The 20,539-nt window shown below is 37.4% G+C and overlaps 1 protein-coding gene across 2 annotated transcripts; it reads right to left on the bottom strand.

Moving 5' to 3' along the window:
* Nucleotides 1-694: 694 nt before the first annotated feature.
* Nucleotides 695-20,506, bottom strand: zdhhc6 (zinc finger DHHC-type palmitoyltransferase 6). 2 transcript variants are annotated; one of them, XM_052027217.1, is made up of 11 exons: nt 19,970-20,503; nt 19,334-19,877; nt 17,976-18,067; nt 14,476-14,635; nt 14,122-14,283; nt 13,609-13,662; nt 10,752-10,919; nt 9,517-9,558; nt 6,011-6,156; nt 3,011-3,051; nt 695-1,059 (listed from the first exon to the last, which is right to left on the bottom strand). In XM_052027217.1, the coding sequence occupies exons 2-11, from the start codon at nt 19,589-19,591 to the stop codon at nt 956-958; spliced, it is 1,227 nt and encodes a 408-aa protein (XP_051883177.1). In that variant the 5' UTR covers nt 19,592-19,877; nt 19,970-20,503; the 3' UTR covers nt 695-955. The 2 variants fall into 2 exon arrangements, with proteins under 2 accessions (XP_051883177.1, XP_051883178.1); XM_052027218.1 differs by lacking the exon at nt 14,122-14,283 and having other exon boundaries at nt 19,970-20,506.
* Between the last annotated feature and the right edge of the window lie 33 nt (nt 20,507-20,539).

Below are 20,539 nucleotides of genomic sequence, written 5' to 3'. Positions count from 1 at the left end.
ACTATAATTTGGTATGGCAGAAGGTGTTCTGCAGAACTATGGGTATAACAAGCAGTAATGTGTATATCATCATGGTTTTCATTTAATGAAAGCATCACCTGGGACTGATGAATCACTATGTTGAAACCCAGAATGAAATTAATTGCTGATGTATTTCAGCAACTCACATGCCAGTTTAAACTTATACCACACTACCATTACCTAATCAGTCAGCTAGCCCCAGTGGATATTCAGATAATTCCTACCCAAATTAGGAACTTTTCCATTGTTCACATTAAATTGCACAAAGTTTACTGAAACCAGAAGAAAACTGAATTTGAATTTTAAGACACTGATTGCATTATAATTTGAAAACAATATTAATCCATATCAAAGTAAAAGCCAGATGGCCCCTAGTAAAGTTTAGCAATCCCATTCAAACAAGTGGGGTTGTGTTTGATGCAGACATGAAGCTGAGGGGCCAATTAAAGAATATCCAGCCAAGATAGGTGCTGTATCAGAGGGGGATGGCCAGGGTGAGAGCATAATGGTTAAGAAATAGGAGAACCAAAAGTGGAGCCATGGATGTGATGGAGGAGATCTATAGTTGTACATTGACTTAATACAAGTAAAATGGCAATGAATTACTGTCCCAATTTGTGCCAGGAAATTGCTTCCATAGTTTCACAACAAAGCTAGATCACGCAAATGCATATGAAAGGCAAGAGAATTTATTATTTTAAAATTGTGAATCACCTCTCAAATCTAAATGACCATAATTAGGTTGTTTCACAAACACTGAAAATTTAGAGGAATTTCTTAGATTAGAAAAGAAATGCTTAGGAAAACAACTGCTTTATCAAAACCAGTCAAGTAGAAATTAAATGTGGAAAAAAAAACTTTAAAGCTAAGGAAAGGAGATCCTGTAGAAGGCCAGCACCAACTCTGCTGTCAGAAGAACTAGCACCAATAGCCATCAGAAATTCTTTTTATCCTCTTCTGTTCTTTTATCTGTGGCAGGGCCATTTAAGTATTTCTCCACACATTTTCTTGGGAACCAGCCTCGTTCCTGCTTTCCAACTGTTTAGAGAAAAGTTGAGGATTATTGAAAGTCATTTAAATAACAATGATGCCATCACTTATGCTCTCCAAGAAATTCAAAAGTTGCCTTTTCCCTTGTATGTTTTTTTCCCAAAATGGGTCTCTCTGCTTACTAAATCTTTCCTCAACTTATCCTTGGAGTTATAAGATCAATTATGGGTTGACAGCTTTTCAAACTATAAAATAGAACACCCAGGCCTAGGACCACAATTACCTAGGGAAATTATCTGAAGCTTACTGAACGTAAACATCATGAATTGATGGTCATCATTGTATCGCAGGTGATAGTTTGGGCAGTTGGTTTTCCGATCTTGTTACCATTTCTTCGTCAGATGACAATCCAAGCTCTGCACTAGAATATATTCATTACTTTCTATCATGGCGCCAAATATTGGTACAGATATGACCATGGGGTATCAAAATTAACCAGCTTGTTGGTATCTGGATTATATTCAGTCGTGGATCAAGTACTCAGCATGAAAGCTTTGTCGCATGTTTTTTGAAATGTAATGCAAACAAGTTAGCATAACCCAATTTCTTTCATATGCTAAAATACAAAACCTCTTATTTATAATAATCTGTACAACAGGTCAATGAAACACCAAACTAATTCAAAAGGGCCTTCAAGGAGGAACAGTTCACATTCTAGTAGCAGTGCCTTAATTTTTAAGTTTCCAGGTATTGTTAGTTGAAGCTTATTCACGAGCTGAAATTTAGAGGGCCACGTCTTTCACATACTCTTCCTCAGAGCAGAGGAAGCAGAATCTTTGACAATTTTAATGCAGAACTTCTTAATAAAAGGGTGAAAGGTTATCTCATAGATGAGAGTGGTTATGATTAGATCGGCCATTTCCTTATTAAATGGACAAAGCAGGTTAGAGGGGTAGAGTAGCCTGCTCTTGTTCTTTATTTGTTTGTTTAGTTATTATGCAAGTATCAGAATCTTTGCTATTTCAAACTGGAGATGCCTCCACAGCAATACAATGCATAGAGGATGGTAGATAAGCAAATCATTCCAAGGTCTACAATTATCCCTTATTGTTAAGTTGGTGCAGATACTTTATTTTTACCTATTAAGTTTTCCCAACAGAATATTTTAATTGGCTTGAGTAGTATGGAGTCACCCATTGAGGAATTTTACAGAAAGTTTTGAACAACAACAGCACCACAGGATTTAAAAGCTTTCAAATAAAGTTAATTAAAGTCATGGTTAAAGAAAGTTAATTGAAAATGTTTTAAAAGATTGCTAAAAAAAATTCTCCATTCTTTTTTAAAAATAAAAACAGAAATGCTGGAAATATTCAGGAAGTAAAGCAGCTTCTGTGGAGATGGAAATACTTATTGTTTTAGGTCAATGCCATTCATCAGATTTGGGAATACAGCTGAGTGTTTCCAGCTTTTTCTGTTTCTATTTCAGATTTCAAGCATCTGCAGGATCTTTTTGGAATGTATAACAGTGCAGATGTATTTTAAACTTTTGACTTATATGATCAGATAACATTCAACACCTCAGGATATTGTGCAAAATGAAAAATATTTAATCCCTCTCATCTGGTAAGGGATGATTATTCAATTGGGTGAAATCTGTTTTGATGACTATTAGGATCTCAGCAAGCCAAGTTGACTAACAGCTGAAGTTCCCTTGGTTAATCAGCAGCTATACTCTTTCCACTCAGCATCTCAATATTATTCATATCTTGAAACACAAGAACTGGAGCAACACAATTTTAATCATGATTCAATTTTGAAGAACACATATTTAGGTAATTACCTTAAATAAAACACAAAAACTTAAATGGCAGATTGGCAAAACATTCTACATTATTTGTTTTGAAGTTTTGACTAAGAATTGCAATAAAGAGATTCAAATAAACGAAGATACATTACCATTAGACACTTCTCTGGGAAACATGGTGCCTAATTTACTTACCATGGGCATTTTTCAAGTTCTTGTCACCATACATCCAGTGCCTGAAGAGAAGTATTAATTACTATTGAATGAAAATTAAAATTGATAAATGAAACTCATTTTTCACTTAATATATTGTTTCAATGTCCATACTTATAGATTGCATTTTTACTCTAAATATACTGAAATATTAATCCATTTCCCCCCCTTATGTTAGCCTCAATCTGGGATCAGCATTTCACTTCATTTACGAATGTTAAGGATTCCATTACAACATTACAAGTTACTTCGATGTACCAGAATACTCGAGATAGAATTTGTATGGACATAATTACCAAATAGGATAGTACAATTCCTGGTATGAATTACTGGTGACCAAAGAGTAGAGTTTTTCAGAAATTTGAGAAAGATATGCAAGGATCACAGAAATAAGTATAATTTTGATCATCTCCATAATTAAAATTTAAAAGGGAGGTAAAAGTTACTGATAATAAACATGTAATAAGCTCATCTCAAATACAAAAACAAATATGGAAAGTTGACAATTATTACATTTTATTTCTAATGAATTACTTTTTATTAAAAAAATTGATTCCTCATCAATAATGAGACTTTACTTGCATTCGCCTATTTTCATTGTTGTCAGGCTCATTATTTATTATTAGTACATATATTTTAGTTCTTTGTTTGATATTATTGCTTAGATTCAAAATTTATTTTGTATTATTTTCAGAGTAGTGAACAACAGTGAAATCCACAAGATATCAGGAATAGCAGTAATCTGTTTTGGGAGGAATATCAACTTAATGGAAGAACATTGAAGAGTGCACGTTAACAAAAATGGCCTGGCAATTCAAATATACGATTCCAAAGCACAGGAAGAGATAATTAAAGCCATAAAAATTCAGATTAATAGAGACTAATTTTGGAAGTAAAAAACAATGATAAATTCATTAAAGAAAACACACATTATGCTTTTTAAAAACCACAACTCTATTTGCACCTCTAACACAAAGGTCCTAAACCATTTCAGTGGAACAATTTGGGAGGTCAAAAGCAAGAACATTCATGGATAAAAGGAGAGAATTTATGGCTGCAGCCAGAGGAAGTGGGCGAGATACTAAATGAGTATTTGCATTGGTATTCACCAAGGAGAAGGACAAGAATGATAGTGAGATCAGGGAGGATATGCTGATACTCTAAGACATTTTGATATTAAAGGTGGTGGTGGTGTTGGGCCTCGAAGAACATTAAGGTGTTTAAGTCCCCAGGGCCTGATGTAATCTATCCCAGATCGAGAGGCATGAGAGGAGATTGCTCTGATTTTACAGAGATCTTTTTATCCTCTTTAGTTGCAGGTGAGCTCCCAGAGGACTGGAGAATAGTCAATGTTCTTTTGTTTAAGGGCAATAGGGACAAAAATAGGAAATTATAGGCCTGTGGGCCTTGTAATCAGTGGTAGGGAATTTATTGGAGAAAATGTGATTTTTTTGGGGGGATAGGATTTGCTCACATCCGGAAAAGCATGGACTTATTAGGGGTGGGCAGCATGGCATTGTGTGGGGGAGGTCATGTCTTCCAACCTTGATTTGAGATTTTTTGAAGAGGGGACAAAAGGTGATTGATGAGGGTAGGGCAGTGGATGTCATACACATGAACTTTAGTAAAGCACCTGACAAGGTCCCTTATGGAAGGCTGATCCAGAAGATTAAGGTATATGGGATCCATGGTGACTTAGTAGATTGGATTCAAATTTGGCTTGGCCATAGAAGAGAGGGTAGTGTTGGAGGGGTGTTATTCTGACTGGAGATCTATGACCAGTGCTGCGACCTCTGTTTGTGATATATATAAATTATTTATAATAAAATAAATGTAGGCCGGCTGATTATCACATCTGCAGAAGACACTAAAATTGGCAGAGTTGAGGAGAGTGAGGAAGGTTGTCAAATGATACAGCAGGATATAGATCAGATGGAAATATGGACAGAGAAGTGGCAGATGGAGTTTAATCCAGACAAGTGAGGTGTTGCACTTTGGGAGGTCAAATACAAGAGGAAAGTATACAGTAAACAGCAAGACCCTTTGGAGCACTGATGTACAGAGGGATCTTGGGCTAAATCCATAGTTCCCTGAAAGTAGATAGGGTGGTAAAGGCGGCACATGGCATATTTGCCATTATTGGTCAGGGCACTGAGTATAAAAGTTAACAAGTCATTTTGCAGTTGTATAAAACTTTGTTTAGGCCACATTTGGAGTATTGTGTGTAGTTCTGGTCACCGCATTACAGGAAAAACAAGCTGCTGGAGGAACTCAGCAGGTCAGGCAGCACCTGTGGGGGCAAAGAGATAGTCAACGTTTTGGGTTGAGACCCGGTCCTGATATAGGGTCTCAACGTTTCAGGTTGAGACCCTGTATCAGGAGTGGGTCTCAACCCAAAATGTTGACCATCTCTTTGCCCCCACAGATGCTGCCTGACCTGCTGAGTTACTCCAGCAGCTTGTTTTTCCACTCCAGATACCAGCAGCAAAAGTCTCCACTGTGCTCTATTATCTATTATCAAATAAAATTTGATACCAAGCTAGATTGCCAGAGAAGATAAGAGGTAGATGAGCAGAAGTTTCGGTGGGAAATTTCAGAGAAGGCTTTGTTAGCTAAAGGCACAGCCTTCAATAGCATTGAGATTACATTTGAGGTAATCAATAGGCTAGGATTGGAAGCGTGCAGGAATATCAGATGGAGGAGATTACAGGAGGTAGAGAGGAGATGGACCTTGGAGGGGTTTGAAAACTATGAGAATTTTAAAACTGACAAGTAGCGTAATGGGAAGCCAATGTTGATCAGCAAGCATTAGTAAGTGAGCAGGGCTCATTACAACATTGGCAGCGGAGTTTTGGATGAACCTAAGTTTATGCAGAATTGAGAGAGGAAAGCAGTCATCTGGCCATGATTGTTGAAACAGTGTTTTAATTCCAAATCCTTTGCTACATATTCCATGACATGATTAATTTTTGCTCAACTTACTGCAAACCCCTTGTGGCTGAAATCAATTCTCCTTTTTTCAGCTGAATTCTGGGTTCTTCAGTACAAGGTGTGCTATAAAACGTTTTGAAACCTTTTGTTATAGGACAGCAAGCTCCATTGTAATCTTCAATCACTCTGTATTGAACCTATCAATAATAAGATACAATTATAGATCAAACTATGCACAAACATCACACTTCCATTGTGAGCAGATAAATAGATTCTAAACAGTCTGTCAATATAGCTATTGAACACATTCAATTTATTTAAAAATATTCATCTGCAACTTTAGGTCTAATAATTGAAAACAGTTAGTGATACTGTAGTCACATCTCATGGTCAACATTTACTTACAAGAATGCAAGCCAGGCATTCAACAAGAGACAAATTTGTGATCTAAAGTGACAATTTTTACAGACACTTCTAAATTTTGTTTTTATATTTCCCAGGAGATTAAACAATATTTCAATGTGTATACTATTAAATTATACAAAATAAGTACACATTGCTCTCCCCTCATCCTGCTTGCCATTTGTAAACAATACAGACCCCAACTACTTTCTGGTACATCTGCTCTAAGCCTTGTAAAAACACTTTTACAGCTTTATGATTCAAGTTCTGCTGAGTACCCATTCCATTTATATCTTCCCGATTCAGAAAAGGCAAGGTCTTTAACAACACAATCCCCCATCAATTTCTCAGGGAGCTGGGTCCACCCCTTACCCTGCCCCACGCCAAACACTGCTATTTTCCCTCCATAACCTCTAATCTATATAATCTCTCTGGAAAGAAAAATAGCTTTCCAAAGAAAAATCCTACTAAGTGCTGGGCTCTCAACTTAAGCAATCAAGAAAGATTCTCAATTCTCAAAAGTGCCTTGATAGACAAGCCTGAGCGTTCAAAGCTGCTTGCTACTCTTCTGTCAGGTGAGCACATTTGAACTCAGAACAATCAATGCACAACAAATTTCATACACACATTATTGCACAAGACTTCAGATTAAATGAATGTTAACGAGTTCGATTAACTGGCAACCGATGATAGAGAAAAGGTACAGAAAACTTGGTGCTTTTTTTCCTGATGTTAACTAACAGGGCAGCATATACTTCACACCTTCCTACCAGCTGCATTGTTTGTTTTTGATAACTGTACAAGTATTTAGTGCAGAAGTACTTATTGCTCAAGATAAAACCCAAAATAGGAAAGTTAATAAATTAAAAAAAAACTTGATGACATTATAGGGTCATGTCCAGTGAACATATGACATGATTCTAAGATTGGTCCTCGCCCCTCATTAATTTACGATATATATTAACAACTTGGAGGAGGAGACAGAGTGCAAGGTAGACAATTTTGCTGATATGAAAATAGGTGGAAGGGCATGCTGCAATGAGGATATTTAAACTCTGCAACAGATATAGAAATTTTGAGTGAGTAGGCAAAAACCTGGCAAATGAGAATCTAACGTAGGAAAGTGTGAGGTCATGCACTCTGGTAGGAGGAATCAAAAGGCAGATCATCAAAATGAATGGAGACAAAGTGAATGGAATACATGGGAATCTAGGTTTTCTTGGCGCATGAAGCACAAAGTTAGCATGCAGGTGTAGCAATTAATTAAGAATGAGGAATTGAAGGAACAAAGTATTAGTCAGACAAAAAAAGATGGCAAGTTGAAAGCTGATAAATCTTAGAATTTGCTTTCTAGAGGTTTGAAGGAGGTGACTTTACAGAGTGAACATTTTAGTTATCATCTTGTAAAGTACTATAGATGTTAGAGTTGTTTCTGTGGATTGGATGGTAGAAGATGTGACCTCCCCAAATTAAAAAAGGGAGAGAAAAAAAATAAACTACGGATCAGTTTGCCTTACATTAATGGTAGAGAAGATGCTGGAATCTGTAACGAAGGATGTGAAATCAGAACACCTTGAAAAGAATTGATCAGATTCAACAAGGATTTATGAAAAATCATTTTAACCGATCTGTTGGTGTTCCGAGGATGTGACTAGTAGAATGGAAAATGGGGAACCAGTGAATCAATGGTGTATTTTGACTTCCAGAAGCCATTTGATAAGGCCCTGTACTGGAAGCTCAAGGTTAGAGCTCATGGAATGGTAATGTACTGACATGGATTAAAAATGGCTTTTGCATATTGAAATCAAAGTGTGAGAATAAAATGTTTGTTCTCAAGTTGGCAAGATGTAATGGGGTACCATGGGGATCAGAACTTGGGCTCCAGCTTTTCACAATCTAATATCGATGATTTAGCTGGGATGGGGGCAGGGTTGACAAATATCATATTTCCAAGGCTGCTGACAATACTAAATTGAGTGGGATTGAGAGCAGAGAGAGCATTAAGGGGACATGAAGTGTTGAGTGAGTGGGCGAGAACATCCTATACAGAGTGGAAAAATATGAGGTCATTCACCCAGCTGCACATCATAGAAAAGCTGAGTATTTGTTCAGTGTTGAGTGACTGGGTAGGTTTGATTTTCAAAGAGACCTTGGTGTACTTGTACACAAGTTACAGAAGGCCAACATAAAAGGTGCAGCAATTAATTAAGAGGGAGAAAAAGAGGCAAATTAGCCTTTTTGTTTTAAACAAGAGGATTTGAATACAGAAGGACTGGAATAGAGTTAGACGCAAGGAACCCTAAGTGTAATTGTACATGGCATTTTTAGGTTTCATCTGGAGTTTTGGTCCCTTCACCCAAGAAGGGATGCAATATAAAAGGTGCAGCAAAGATTCACCCAAATAGCCCCAGGGATGCAGGTTTTCTGTACGAGGAGAGATTTAGTAGACTGGGATTGTATTCTCCAGAGTTTTGGAGAATGAGAGGAGATTTCATCAAAACAAACATTTTTTTTTAAAAATAAAAGAGCTTGACAGGCTAGATACAGGGAATCTGTTTCCCTTGGCTGAAGAGTCTAGGGTAAGGGAGCAGAGTTTCAGAATAATGGGTAGACCACTTAAGATGAGAAGAGAAATTGCTTCAGAGGGTGGTGAATTGTTGGAATTCTCTTCCCCAGAGGGCTGTGGAGGCTCATTGTGTACCTTCAAAAAAAAAACATTGATAGAATTCTGGACTTCAATGAAATCAAGGTTGTGGGGTTAGTTGCTGTAAAAATGGCACTGACATAGTAGATCAGCCATGATCTTAATGAATGACAGAACAGATTCAAAAAGGCCAGATGTCTCGCTCCCATTCTTGAGTTTTCAGTTTCTATTTTTTTAAAATCCCTGCAGAATCCATTTCAAAATTTTATTTTAAAGAATAACCTTCATGGAGCCTACAAGAATGAGCCTGATCTTAAGGCTTTCTCCGAAAAGCACAGCTACATGATACCCCCAGAAATTCAGCTGCTGGTTGAATGTTATGTAAACCTGAAAAATGATCTGAGTTCTCAACTAACTATAAATACAAATGATTTATAACATCTACTTTACAAAAGGAAAATCTATGAAATACTGCCATCTGTCAAAAATTTATGGGCACTACAGTACTTACACTTCTCACTCTTTTATCAGCTTTCTGTTTCAGCTGTTCTATCTGTAAAAGGATAAAGATAGCATACACCATTACATATCAACTTATTCACAATTAACTGATATTATTCTGAAATTCCAAGAAGTTACAACAAAATAACTCTAGTGTGACTTAAGATAGTGGGTAAAAGTTCAAACAGTTGTTAGTCAAATTTCAAGGGACAATTGTTACTTTTTTGATCCTTCCCATTTTTCATCCGATTACATGAAAGTATTTCTTTTGCAATTTCTATCAGAAATTTAATCTGTGGTTGACTACTGGAAAAGGAATAGAAGTTCATGCATTATATCACTGATGCTTTTAGTCTGCAATTTGATTCGCCATAAGAGATAGATTTCCAGCTGTTAATTCATACTGCGTAGTCAGCTGTCAAATGGACTTTTCTGGTCAGGATGGGGGTTGCAGTTGTGGTGGCAGGGAAAGGAATCAAAAGTTGAGTTTACGGTGAGCTGCTCTCCTGTATTCCCCAATAGCTGGTTCAAGAATAGCATTGTCATTGGTCAATGGGATAACCAGCTTTGAAGCCAATGTACGATCAAGTGGAAAAACAAAATATTAACATTAAACATCACCTGGTGACCCACATGCCAAGCCGCTGGGATTTCTAAAGAGTTAAACTATTCAGTAGATTAGAGTTCTACTGAACTTAGATAAGTAAACACGAGCTGTTTTCAACAGTGCTTTAACAGCCAATTTACTGCCAAAGTATAGCAGAGATGAATGAACAATAACCTGCTTCATTGAACAATATGGCTCAAATTAGGAGAAGACTCACTTGTTCAATATAGTGTCTTGGATACTTTATGGCAAAGAAAGTGATTCAAGTGAACCTCTCAAAAGGAACAGAACACTTCTGATAATGTAGCACTACCAGAATTCTGAAATGAAGTTTGTCTATTGCAATGTATCCTGGAACAATGCTCAAGCCCATAATGCAACATGAGCTAAGTGCATTATCAAGTAAATGAAACAGATCAAGGACATTACACAAAACAGATTTAAAAACACAAAGACAAATCATGGAGAGACATTCACAAAATATGCTCTTATAGGTTTAAGAAAATAAATGCACTGTAGTTCAAAATTAAAAAAAAGTAACATTTTTTTAAAAATAGGATACCCACTGTAGTTCTTATTTGCCAGCGAACATTTTACGCAATTTTGTTTCAATAACATACTAAAAGAAACAAATTTACCGTTAGCGTGTACGGATGGCTGCCTTCACGAACAGGCCAGATAATTCCATCTGTTTCAGGAATCCCAGACCATGTAAACACCTGCCTAAAGTTCTTCCACTTGCTTCCAAGGTCATATGGAAAAATGAACCGCTCACCCGTTTGATAATACTGGATTCTGTCTTTGGCCTATGGAAACAAGATTGCATTGGTAACTTTTGAAAAACATTTTGTATTGAAGGAGCTTGATAACCTGTTTTGTACATTAGTAAGGTAGGGCAAAAATGTGGCAGTGAGTTCCTCAACACTTTCATAATTAATTTCAGAGAACAAGCTGTAAGCACTGCAAGTACTCCACCACCCCTCTCAACGTTTCCCTCAAAAGTACCTGATTATAATAGTGAACCACCAAATATTACACAAGCATCTTCATAAAAACAAATGACACCACGTCCACATTTCCATAATGCAGTTGTGAACCAAGAGTTCAAATCCCACCATGTCAGCTGTGGAATTCAAATGGTTAATATTTTTGAATTGAGGAAAAAATCTCTGCAACAACAAATGCAAAACTATTGTATTGTTATAAAACCCCAATTGGTTTCACCGACGTCCTTCAGAAGAGCAAAATTTGGCACCTGCACACAGTCTAGCGTACGTGCAATTCCAAACCCAGCAACATGCTGGACTCTCAAATTCCATTTGTAATAGGGAAGTAAAGCACTCAGTTGTACCATTGTCACTACACTGAAAAGAGAAACAAAACTATACAGACCACCTAGCAGCAACCAAGGCATTGAATTCAGACATGGCAAGGTCAAGTGAGCTGGGAGAGACATTACAAAGACCTCACAAACATCTGGGGATGAGAGTCTAAATTGGGAAAGTTGTTCCGCAGACTGGTCACACAATAATCTTATACCATTATTCATAGAATCATACTTTACAGACAATCAACCAAATTCTTCCATCACCATACCTGGATGGGTTCTATACCACTGGTAAGACTGACCCACCAGAGTGGCATACAGGAAAGCCCATCTGGGAGTCCTCAACACTTACTCTAGAGCCCATGAAGTTTTATAGCATCTAGGTCAAATATGAGTAACTAAACCTTTGCCAGATTACCACCCACTATCCATTCTCAACTGATAAAGCAATGCTCTGCCACATTAAACACTTGGGAGAAGTAGTTAAAGTATCAAGGGTGAGGGATTTCAATGTACATTACCAAGAGTGATTTGGTAGCATCACACTTCAGCCTCTAAGGTGTTCAGAACAGTTGTTGAGGACTCCAAGGGCTACCTGCTGTATACCCTTGACTGAGCTGACCCAGGTTGAAGAACATGGTTGCTAGACTCAATCTGTGGCAGGTAGCAAATGAACCAACATGAAGAATCAACCTACTTGAATTCTTCCTCACCAATCTACCTGCATTTGTTCATGAAAGCAGTGGAAGAAGGACCTCTCGATCCTCGTGAAAACAAAGTCCAGCCTTCACACTGAGGACACCCACCATCAAATTGCGTGGAACTATGATCATTTTAAGTTGGATAGGCATAGAACAGATCCAGCAGCTCATTACTGGGTGTCCATGAGGTGCTGTGGAGCATCATCAACAGTAGAAATTTACACCACCATAATATACCACCTCTTGGCCTGCCATGGTTTAAATATGGAATCTAATTCCAAAGGTGGAGAAGTTGACCTGGCATCAAGTAGCCAAGGTAAAACTGAAGATAAATGGACATAAAGGGGGAAAAAAATGCAATAGGTTGGATTTAAACCTCACAAAGGAAGATGGATGTGGTTGTTATCCCAAACTTAAGGTATTACTGGAGGGGATACTCGGGATCAAATCTCTAGCTGCTTCATCATTTGAAAGGAAGTGGGAATTTTCACTGATGATAGCAAAATATATGGTTACATTCTACTCGGCAAATGAGCAGCTCACACCAGCATGCATCAACATTCTGGCATGGGTTGATAAGAAGCAAGTAACATTCATGCCAAAGTGCCAGACTATGACCATCTCCTACAAGGTCTGACCTTTACATCCGATGACATTACCATCAACTTCCTGGAATCATCACTGACCAGAAGCTCAACTGGACCAGCTTATAATATAGTTGCTACAAGAGGAATTCAGAGGCTGGATGTGACAAGTGACTTGATATGGACACCCAAAACTTTTCTCTTAATTACAAGGCACAGGTCAAGAATGTGACATCCTGTACTCATCCAGATCCAACAACACAAACATTTTGACACCATCCAGGGCTGTGCAACCCATTTAAATGATAACCTATCTACCACCCTAAGCATTCATTTTTATCACCAGTAGCTCACAGTAGTTGCAATGTACTATCTAAAAAATACACTCCAGAACTCACATAGGCACTCAAACAGCACCCCCAAAACCCCTGACGTCTACCACCAAGAAGTTACACCATCGTCTCAACTTGGAAATATATTGCTGTTCTTTCAGTGTCACTGGGTCAAAATCTGGTAACTCCTAAGCCAATAATAGTTTAGGAGAACCGAAAGAAAGATGCTCAGGTAACAGATTTTAAGTTGCTATTTATAATTATCTCCACATGGGTTATTAAGCAGTTCCTAAAGTTTTCAAAAGTCTTAAATTTTGTAAAAGGTAATTTAAAAAAAAATTGGGATAGACTGTTTTAAACTTCAAAATATACTGATTTTTAAGAAGTTCATGCCAAGTCAAGGGGCATATCAGCTCACTTTTTTCTGATTTTGAGAGAGGTGAGATTCTACAAAGAACTGCTCAAGAGATGCATCTCTTTGTAATAACCCATTGCAGCAATTCATCAATGTGATATTGGCAGCATAGGAATGCAAAGTGACCACAACTTACTTTTTCTTCTATCCAAACTTCAATGGATGTTTTGTTCCTAAGAATCACTTTCATCTACAAAAATAAGAGACACCAAATAATGAATCCAAACACCCATTGAAAAACACAGTTAAATAGCTAGTCTATTGAAAAACAAAACTCATTACCTATCCAATAGGCAGCAATTCCTGGTAGAGTTCAGGAATTTGTAAAATCTTTGGAAAGGGAATTAATTGATGCCTCATTGGAAAAAAAAGGTATCAATTAACATAACATAATTATGCTCTAACATAACATTCATTGAATAAGCAGGTTTTCAGTTCCCCGGTTTCCATATCCTGACCATCTTTTTAGACTCTTCAATCTTATTATTGCTCAAAAATGTGCAAATTCTTGAATGCTGATCAAATAAATAGTTTGTATTACCAAAATTAAATAATGATCCTAAAATAGTAAAATATTAACCATGTTCAGTGTGACTGGGTCCAAAAATATCAAATCTGACATTTCAAAGCATTTCATTCCAAACTGTACCTGAATAATAAACAACATTCCAACTGCAATTGTTGTACCAATTGCCAATCCTAAAGCAAATAGAGAGGCGGCAAATCCGTAAATTCCAAAAGGAATGATAAATTGTGGATTACTTTGAGCCATACTCATGTCAATTTTTACAGAACTCCAACCAAATGATATCTGCAATAAAATCATACAAAAAGACTGTAAATAGAGCATAAGTGGCTTTTTAAATACGCAAACCACCATACCAAGAACTTCCTACAGAACAAATTGTCCATTCATGCAAAGACATTTTCTATAAAAGACCAAAGCACATTTATTAGCATGATATCCTGAGATGTATTTGCAATAAAGCAATGCATTACTTACCCTGTTATAAAGCTGTGTGTACATGGTCATGATTAAAATCACAGAAGCATGAATACAACCCATTGGTGCTAACATCAGGAATAAGGTAAAGTAGCCATGGTTAAAATTACCACAACAATTATTGATCCATGGACAATGATGATCCATCTTCATCACACACCTAGGAGCAAAAGGAGAACTATGATAAGATAAAATATCTTTTAGTCACACATACATTGGAACACACAGTGAAATGCATCTTTTTTTGCATAGAGTGTTCTGGGGGCAGCCCACAAGTGTCACCACGCTTCTGGCGCCAACATAGCATATCCACAACTTCCTAACCCGTACGTCTTTGGAATGTGGGAGGAAACCCACGCAAACACAGGGAGAACATACAAACTCCTTACAGACAGTGGCCAGATTTGAACCCGGGTCACTGGCGCTGTAAAGCGTTACGCTAAACGCTACGATAACAAATACAATTCTGTCAAATTAAACATGGACAGTGACAGGAAATTTTAGTAAGTATATTTAGAATATGCTAGTGTATTTAAACCTTACATAAAATTCAATTTGCTTAGATGCATTTTGTATATTTTTTATTGAAATATATATTACTCAAATTGTTCTGATCTTTCATATATTGAAGTTTTGGACAGATAAGATAGTCACAAACTGTAAAAAGGAAAAACCAAAAGAGAAATCTTCTTTATGTTTATGATGAAACAATCCATAATAGAAAACAACATTGCAAATATAAAAGTACACTGGAAATAACAGAAGTCAAAATTCATTTGAAATTAATAGCTATCAGTGGTTAATTAAAGCTTGATATTTCACCTTGGTCATTTAACCATCAACAACAACTTATTCTATCATCCTCATTTGAATATCTAGCTCTTAATTACATCTTTGCTTTTCAACTCATCCATGGTCAGTGGTGAGCTGGGTAATTGTTTCTCTGCTGGAATTTTTCATTCATGACTTCTGTTTTATACTTAACTGCAAATGGGAGCATTCTCCATACTCACTCTATATCAAAAACTTCCTTCACTTTAAAAACCTCTAGCACACCACCCCTCAATTTTCCCTTTTGAATATTAGAGATCCAACTTGTTCATCCTAGCAAGACACAACCTCACATTTCTAGTACATCTTGTTTGGAAATCCTTTTTTGCATCTTCTCCAGTCCACTTATTTTTGTGATATTGTGACTAGATGAACTTCAAACTCCAAGTGTGGTCCAATGCAAATTTGACACAAGGTTATCAGAATTTCCCTACTTTCAATTTTTTCCCTCTAGAAATTAAGTGTTTGGTTTGCTTTCATTTAAGGCCTATTACCCCTAGAATAACATAGTTCTCTGGATAAATCCCATTTCTGGTCAAGTTTACAAGTTCCATCTTGCCTTTCCAAAAGTTTCTGTAGGCTGTTCTTCAAAGGTTCCTCAGAAAATATGATAACATATTTTACCGAGTCACATTTCTCATCATAATTTACTTCCTTCACTGGTTACACATTGCTTACAAATCAATGGACTTTTCATTCAGGTCCATAAAAACAAACAAGAAATTTAACACATCCAGTATAAATACTCCAAATTTACCCAACTGGTGCTTCACATGTAAGGTTATAATCTGCATTTAAGAGTGGTATACAAAAAGTGAAGACTGTTTATGGCTTAAAGGCAAATCACTTTTTTATTTTGGAATAAACTGGATTATCTTTTGTAATGAAGTTATAGAAGCTGGCAGTAACTATTATTTTTCAAGCAAATTATATGTCTGAGGTAAACCCATTTTAAATTAATCTTGCAATTCAATGATTTCATCATCTGTAGATTATAGAAAATATCCTATTAATGATTTGCCCATTGTAATACTGCTCCTTTAGTCTTCTATTGCAATCCTCTTGTAATTAAGGTTAACATATCATTTGCTTTCCTAATTGCTTGCCACACCTGAATGTTAATTTCCTGTTATGTGGGAAATCCAGGTCCCTCTGAATGCAAACTTTTCCCAGTTTCTCACTTCATTCTGCTTGGCCCCCCCCCACCCCAAAAGAGGATGGTTTTCACATTAGATTCCATCTGTCACTCTGTTAACCAGTCTACATCCATTTATAGCCTCCCTTGTCGAACTCCAGCAGCCTGAGAATAACCCATTCATTCCTGTTTTGTCAGTTAACCAATTCCCAATTCATGCCAATATATCATCCCAATCCTAATTATTTCAGGAAACCTCTTGTCTGGCACCTCAAATACTTTTGGAAAATTCAGGTGTATGACATCGACTTATTTTCCTTATGCTACCCTCTTACAACCTCAAAATAGTAACAGGTACATCAAACATTTCCCAGTCAAAATACATACTGACCCTGACAATCACAACATTTCTTCAGTGCTCCAATACCATGCCCCTATAATAGATTAATAGCCTCCCTGCCACTGACTTTAGACCATTTGGAACGGAGAAGAGCAATTTCTTTACTCAGCAGGTTGTAAATCTTTTTGAATTTTCTACCCCAGAGAGCTGTGGATGCTCAGTTACTGACTAAATTTAAGACTCAGATAGATTTTTAGATTAGAGAGGGAACTAAGGGATCTGGGGATTGGGAGGAACATAAATGAGGTACAGGATCAGCCATGACCTTGTTCAACAGAGGAGCAAGATCAAGAGCCCATAAAGCCAGCTCCAGATTCCAATTCTTTTGACATCAGCTACCTAATGAAACTTGTACTAGGACTCAAACATTTTGCAAAGTTCCATCAGAGCAGAATTTACACAAGTGATACAAAATTATGAAGTGTCAGGGAAAATAAAACAATGACAGAACAAAATAGAAATGAAAGTTTTATTAAAATGCCTTTGTGTTTTAATGGGGTTCTATTGTGTTACGAGCCAGGCGTCCACTTTGTCGTTAATCTGCCACACCGAGGGCATTTTAAAAGGACGTAAGAATACGATGGTTTAAGAATGCAGAGTAATTTTCAGACTTCTAAAACATTCAAGTGATTGCATCCAAGGATTCAGTTCATAAAAGGTTTAAAAGTAATCAGTCTGCTCTGTGGATTTTATCTCACAATATAATTGAATTGTATTTATGAATGGAATAAAACAGTAATAGCCTTAAAAAAGAATGCTCAAATTACAGAATAGGTATAGCACTTCAACAGACAATTATTTTGACATCTACAACTGTAAAGCTCAGGTTAATGATTTCTTTCCAAAGTTATTTCAGTTTGCAATATTTGCCAATTATTTTTCTTTTACATCAGTTTATATCTTAACTTGTCAACAGTTATGAAATACCATTTGTTTAGTTTGCACAATTTTGTTATAAGTACACAACAAATCTTATTATGAATGGTTTTACTTTCAATCGAAACTTCTTAGAAAGAACATTATAAAAACTGAATAATAAGTCTGACAGGTTATTCTTATTCCCAAAATACTGCATTTCTGTATAAAATACTTGTTTCATAATGCGTGCTCCTGTGTTAAATTGTCCAAGCATACCTGTTACATTTACGACAATGATGTGAGCGGGGTGCCTTGTAACCATGACAGATTCTGCAGTCCTGCAGATACACTGCATCATGAGGATTTTCCTTGAACAGAACAAGATAATTACAATAATCATCTTTCTATTTTAGTCAACTGAAGAAAAAGAAAACAGTTGATAGCAAAGAAAAAAGTAAAAAATGAATGAGATATATTTAGTGAATGCACATCAGTATCATGGGATATTAATTGCCTGCATCAACCAGAGTGCTATTTTTAGGTTATAAAACTATTGCTTCAAGAAGTAGGTCATGTAAATATTTAGTATGTTCAGCAGTTAGGTTCATTGGCCTTACTGGAGCTTTTGGTTACTACAGTTGAGAATACAAAATATCGTGGCAGGAGAAATACAAAACAAAAATGCAATCATTAAATTCCCAGGAGCTAGAAAGTGATGCATTGAATACTATTTTTCATGGTTACTAGAATTATATCTGGATAAGTCAATGCACTCCCACTTTTTAGTTAGTGTTTATGGACTGTAAGTCTCTGGAATTTGTTGGTAATATACAATTCTATGAAATAATCTACACTAATAATTCCACCCTAAAAGTTAAATAAGTAGCATTTTCTACATCTTTCCCCTTTCATCTCCCAACCCATACCATTCACTCAATTGAGGAAAGGTGCCTCATGTCATCTGCCAAATATTACCAAGTATTTCCCCATTATATTCACTCATTTTGGAAATTCCAGTCTAACACAAAAGAGACTGTACTGAACAGACATAACACCTTAATTGGGGGGGGGGGGGGGGCTATATTGTGAATCATAACAGGGCTGTGACCTTCTGTTCAAGATATTCTCATTTTAAACAGCATCATAAACTGCTGCATTCTATTAAACTATCCATGCAAACAGTTGGATTAGGGCACAAGGAGAAGAATGAACCAATGAATAGACCAAGTTCACTAATCCTTCACTCTGACATTTAACACTGGATGTGTCAGTAGTGCATAACGGTAATGTTTCAACAGATGTGTAATGATAGTTACAATTGTTGCAGATAAGTACACCAACCAAATGCTTCCAAAGCCAACTTGAGTAAGCTCAGATGTCTCATACATTAAGATCCGGTGAGTGCTGGAGGCACAAAACTTGGAAATTCCAATTGTGTAGCAAGTGGCATTGAAACAATTTCACAAAACAGATGCTCAAAGAACCTTGGCATCTACTGTCACTGCTAACATCTATAAACATTCAAACTCTCGCCCATAAAATGACCATGTACTGTACTAGTTATTACAATAGTAGCAAATAGCCATCGTCGATTAAAATATTCCTCAGTTTTATAAAGGATTAGCTTTCCTTACCGGCTTCCATCCAATTGGCACGTAGCCAGGACCAACAAACATTGCACTAAAATAGTTGTAAAGTATAAGAACTGTCCAGTTTATCAACATAATGAAATTTATACTTCCACCTAGAGTATCGAGGGGCCAATACCAAAGTACTGAGTCTATAATGGCCATTGATGAACACACTGCAATCACGGATAGGGCTATAATTGGTCCCCAGTGACAAATTCTTTTCAGTTCATGTAGATTTTCAAATTTGATCATCGAACACATTGTGCTTGATTGAAGACGGAAACTTTTTAGTTAACGTACATCAAACCACATAAACCAGGTGAAACGTCACTCCGAGCTGGAGGGCAGGCAAAGAATAATTCTTACGTCGAGGAAAAGAAAGACCATGCTAATGTTGATTTACAAATGGTTGAACTTTCGAAACAAATACGGCAGCTTCAATTTTCGCTTCCAGTAAATTCATCATAGCTTTGATTTATTGCAGTATTTCCGCCTCCGAGTTTACAACTTCTCGTTTGGTGTTCCCAAATGTACTGCCAGAGCCATCCTAGAGGAAAATAAACTGAATTAAAACTTGTTTTAAGTTTTAATATGACGAAAGCTAATTACCGCCTTCTTTTTTTAAAAGAAAGAACTTACTTAAAAAAAGTCACGCCACTTGGTTCTGTAAGCCCTTTCTAAACTTCCGGGCGCAAAATGCGGGAAGGAATGACAATCAGGGAAGGAGCGTGTCCAGGATTCCGCCGGTTTCATCTGTGACTGAACGAGACGGGGCCGGGATGAAGCCCTGGTGAGTGAGTGAGTGAGTGAGTGAGTAGGACGGCGGCTGGAGAACGCCCGCCGCCGCGGATCAGCTCCAAGCTGGGATCAAGCCCCGGCCACCGCGGCACGACTTCCTGCTTCCGCCCACCCCGGATTCACATCGCGGCATCGCCCGGATCACGTGAGAGGGGGACGACGAGCCCTCGGAGATCAGGCGTGGCCCCGCCGGATAGGCCGCAGGGAGCTCAGCCCCGGCTCTACCATCACCCACGGACCAGGGTCTGCAGCGGAAACCCTCACGGAACCGTTTATTATCTCCCCCAACACCCTCCTCACTCGATCGCGGGGGAGGGGGGGAATGGGCGACGGCACCGGCTGTGATTTTTGTTTCCGCCACTGCCGCAGCCTCCAGCAGATCGCGCCTCCCGCTCTCTTCAAACCCACCAA

Source organism: Pristis pectinata, chromosome 12 (assembly GCF_009764475.1).
Source record: "Pristis pectinata isolate sPriPec2 chromosome 12, sPriPec2.1.pri, whole genome shotgun sequence".
In the NCBI taxonomy this organism is placed as follows: Eukaryota; Metazoa; Chordata; class Chondrichthyes; order Rhinopristiformes; family Pristidae; genus Pristis; species Pristis pectinata.
This window is presented reverse-complemented; position numbering and strand designations above follow the sequence as displayed.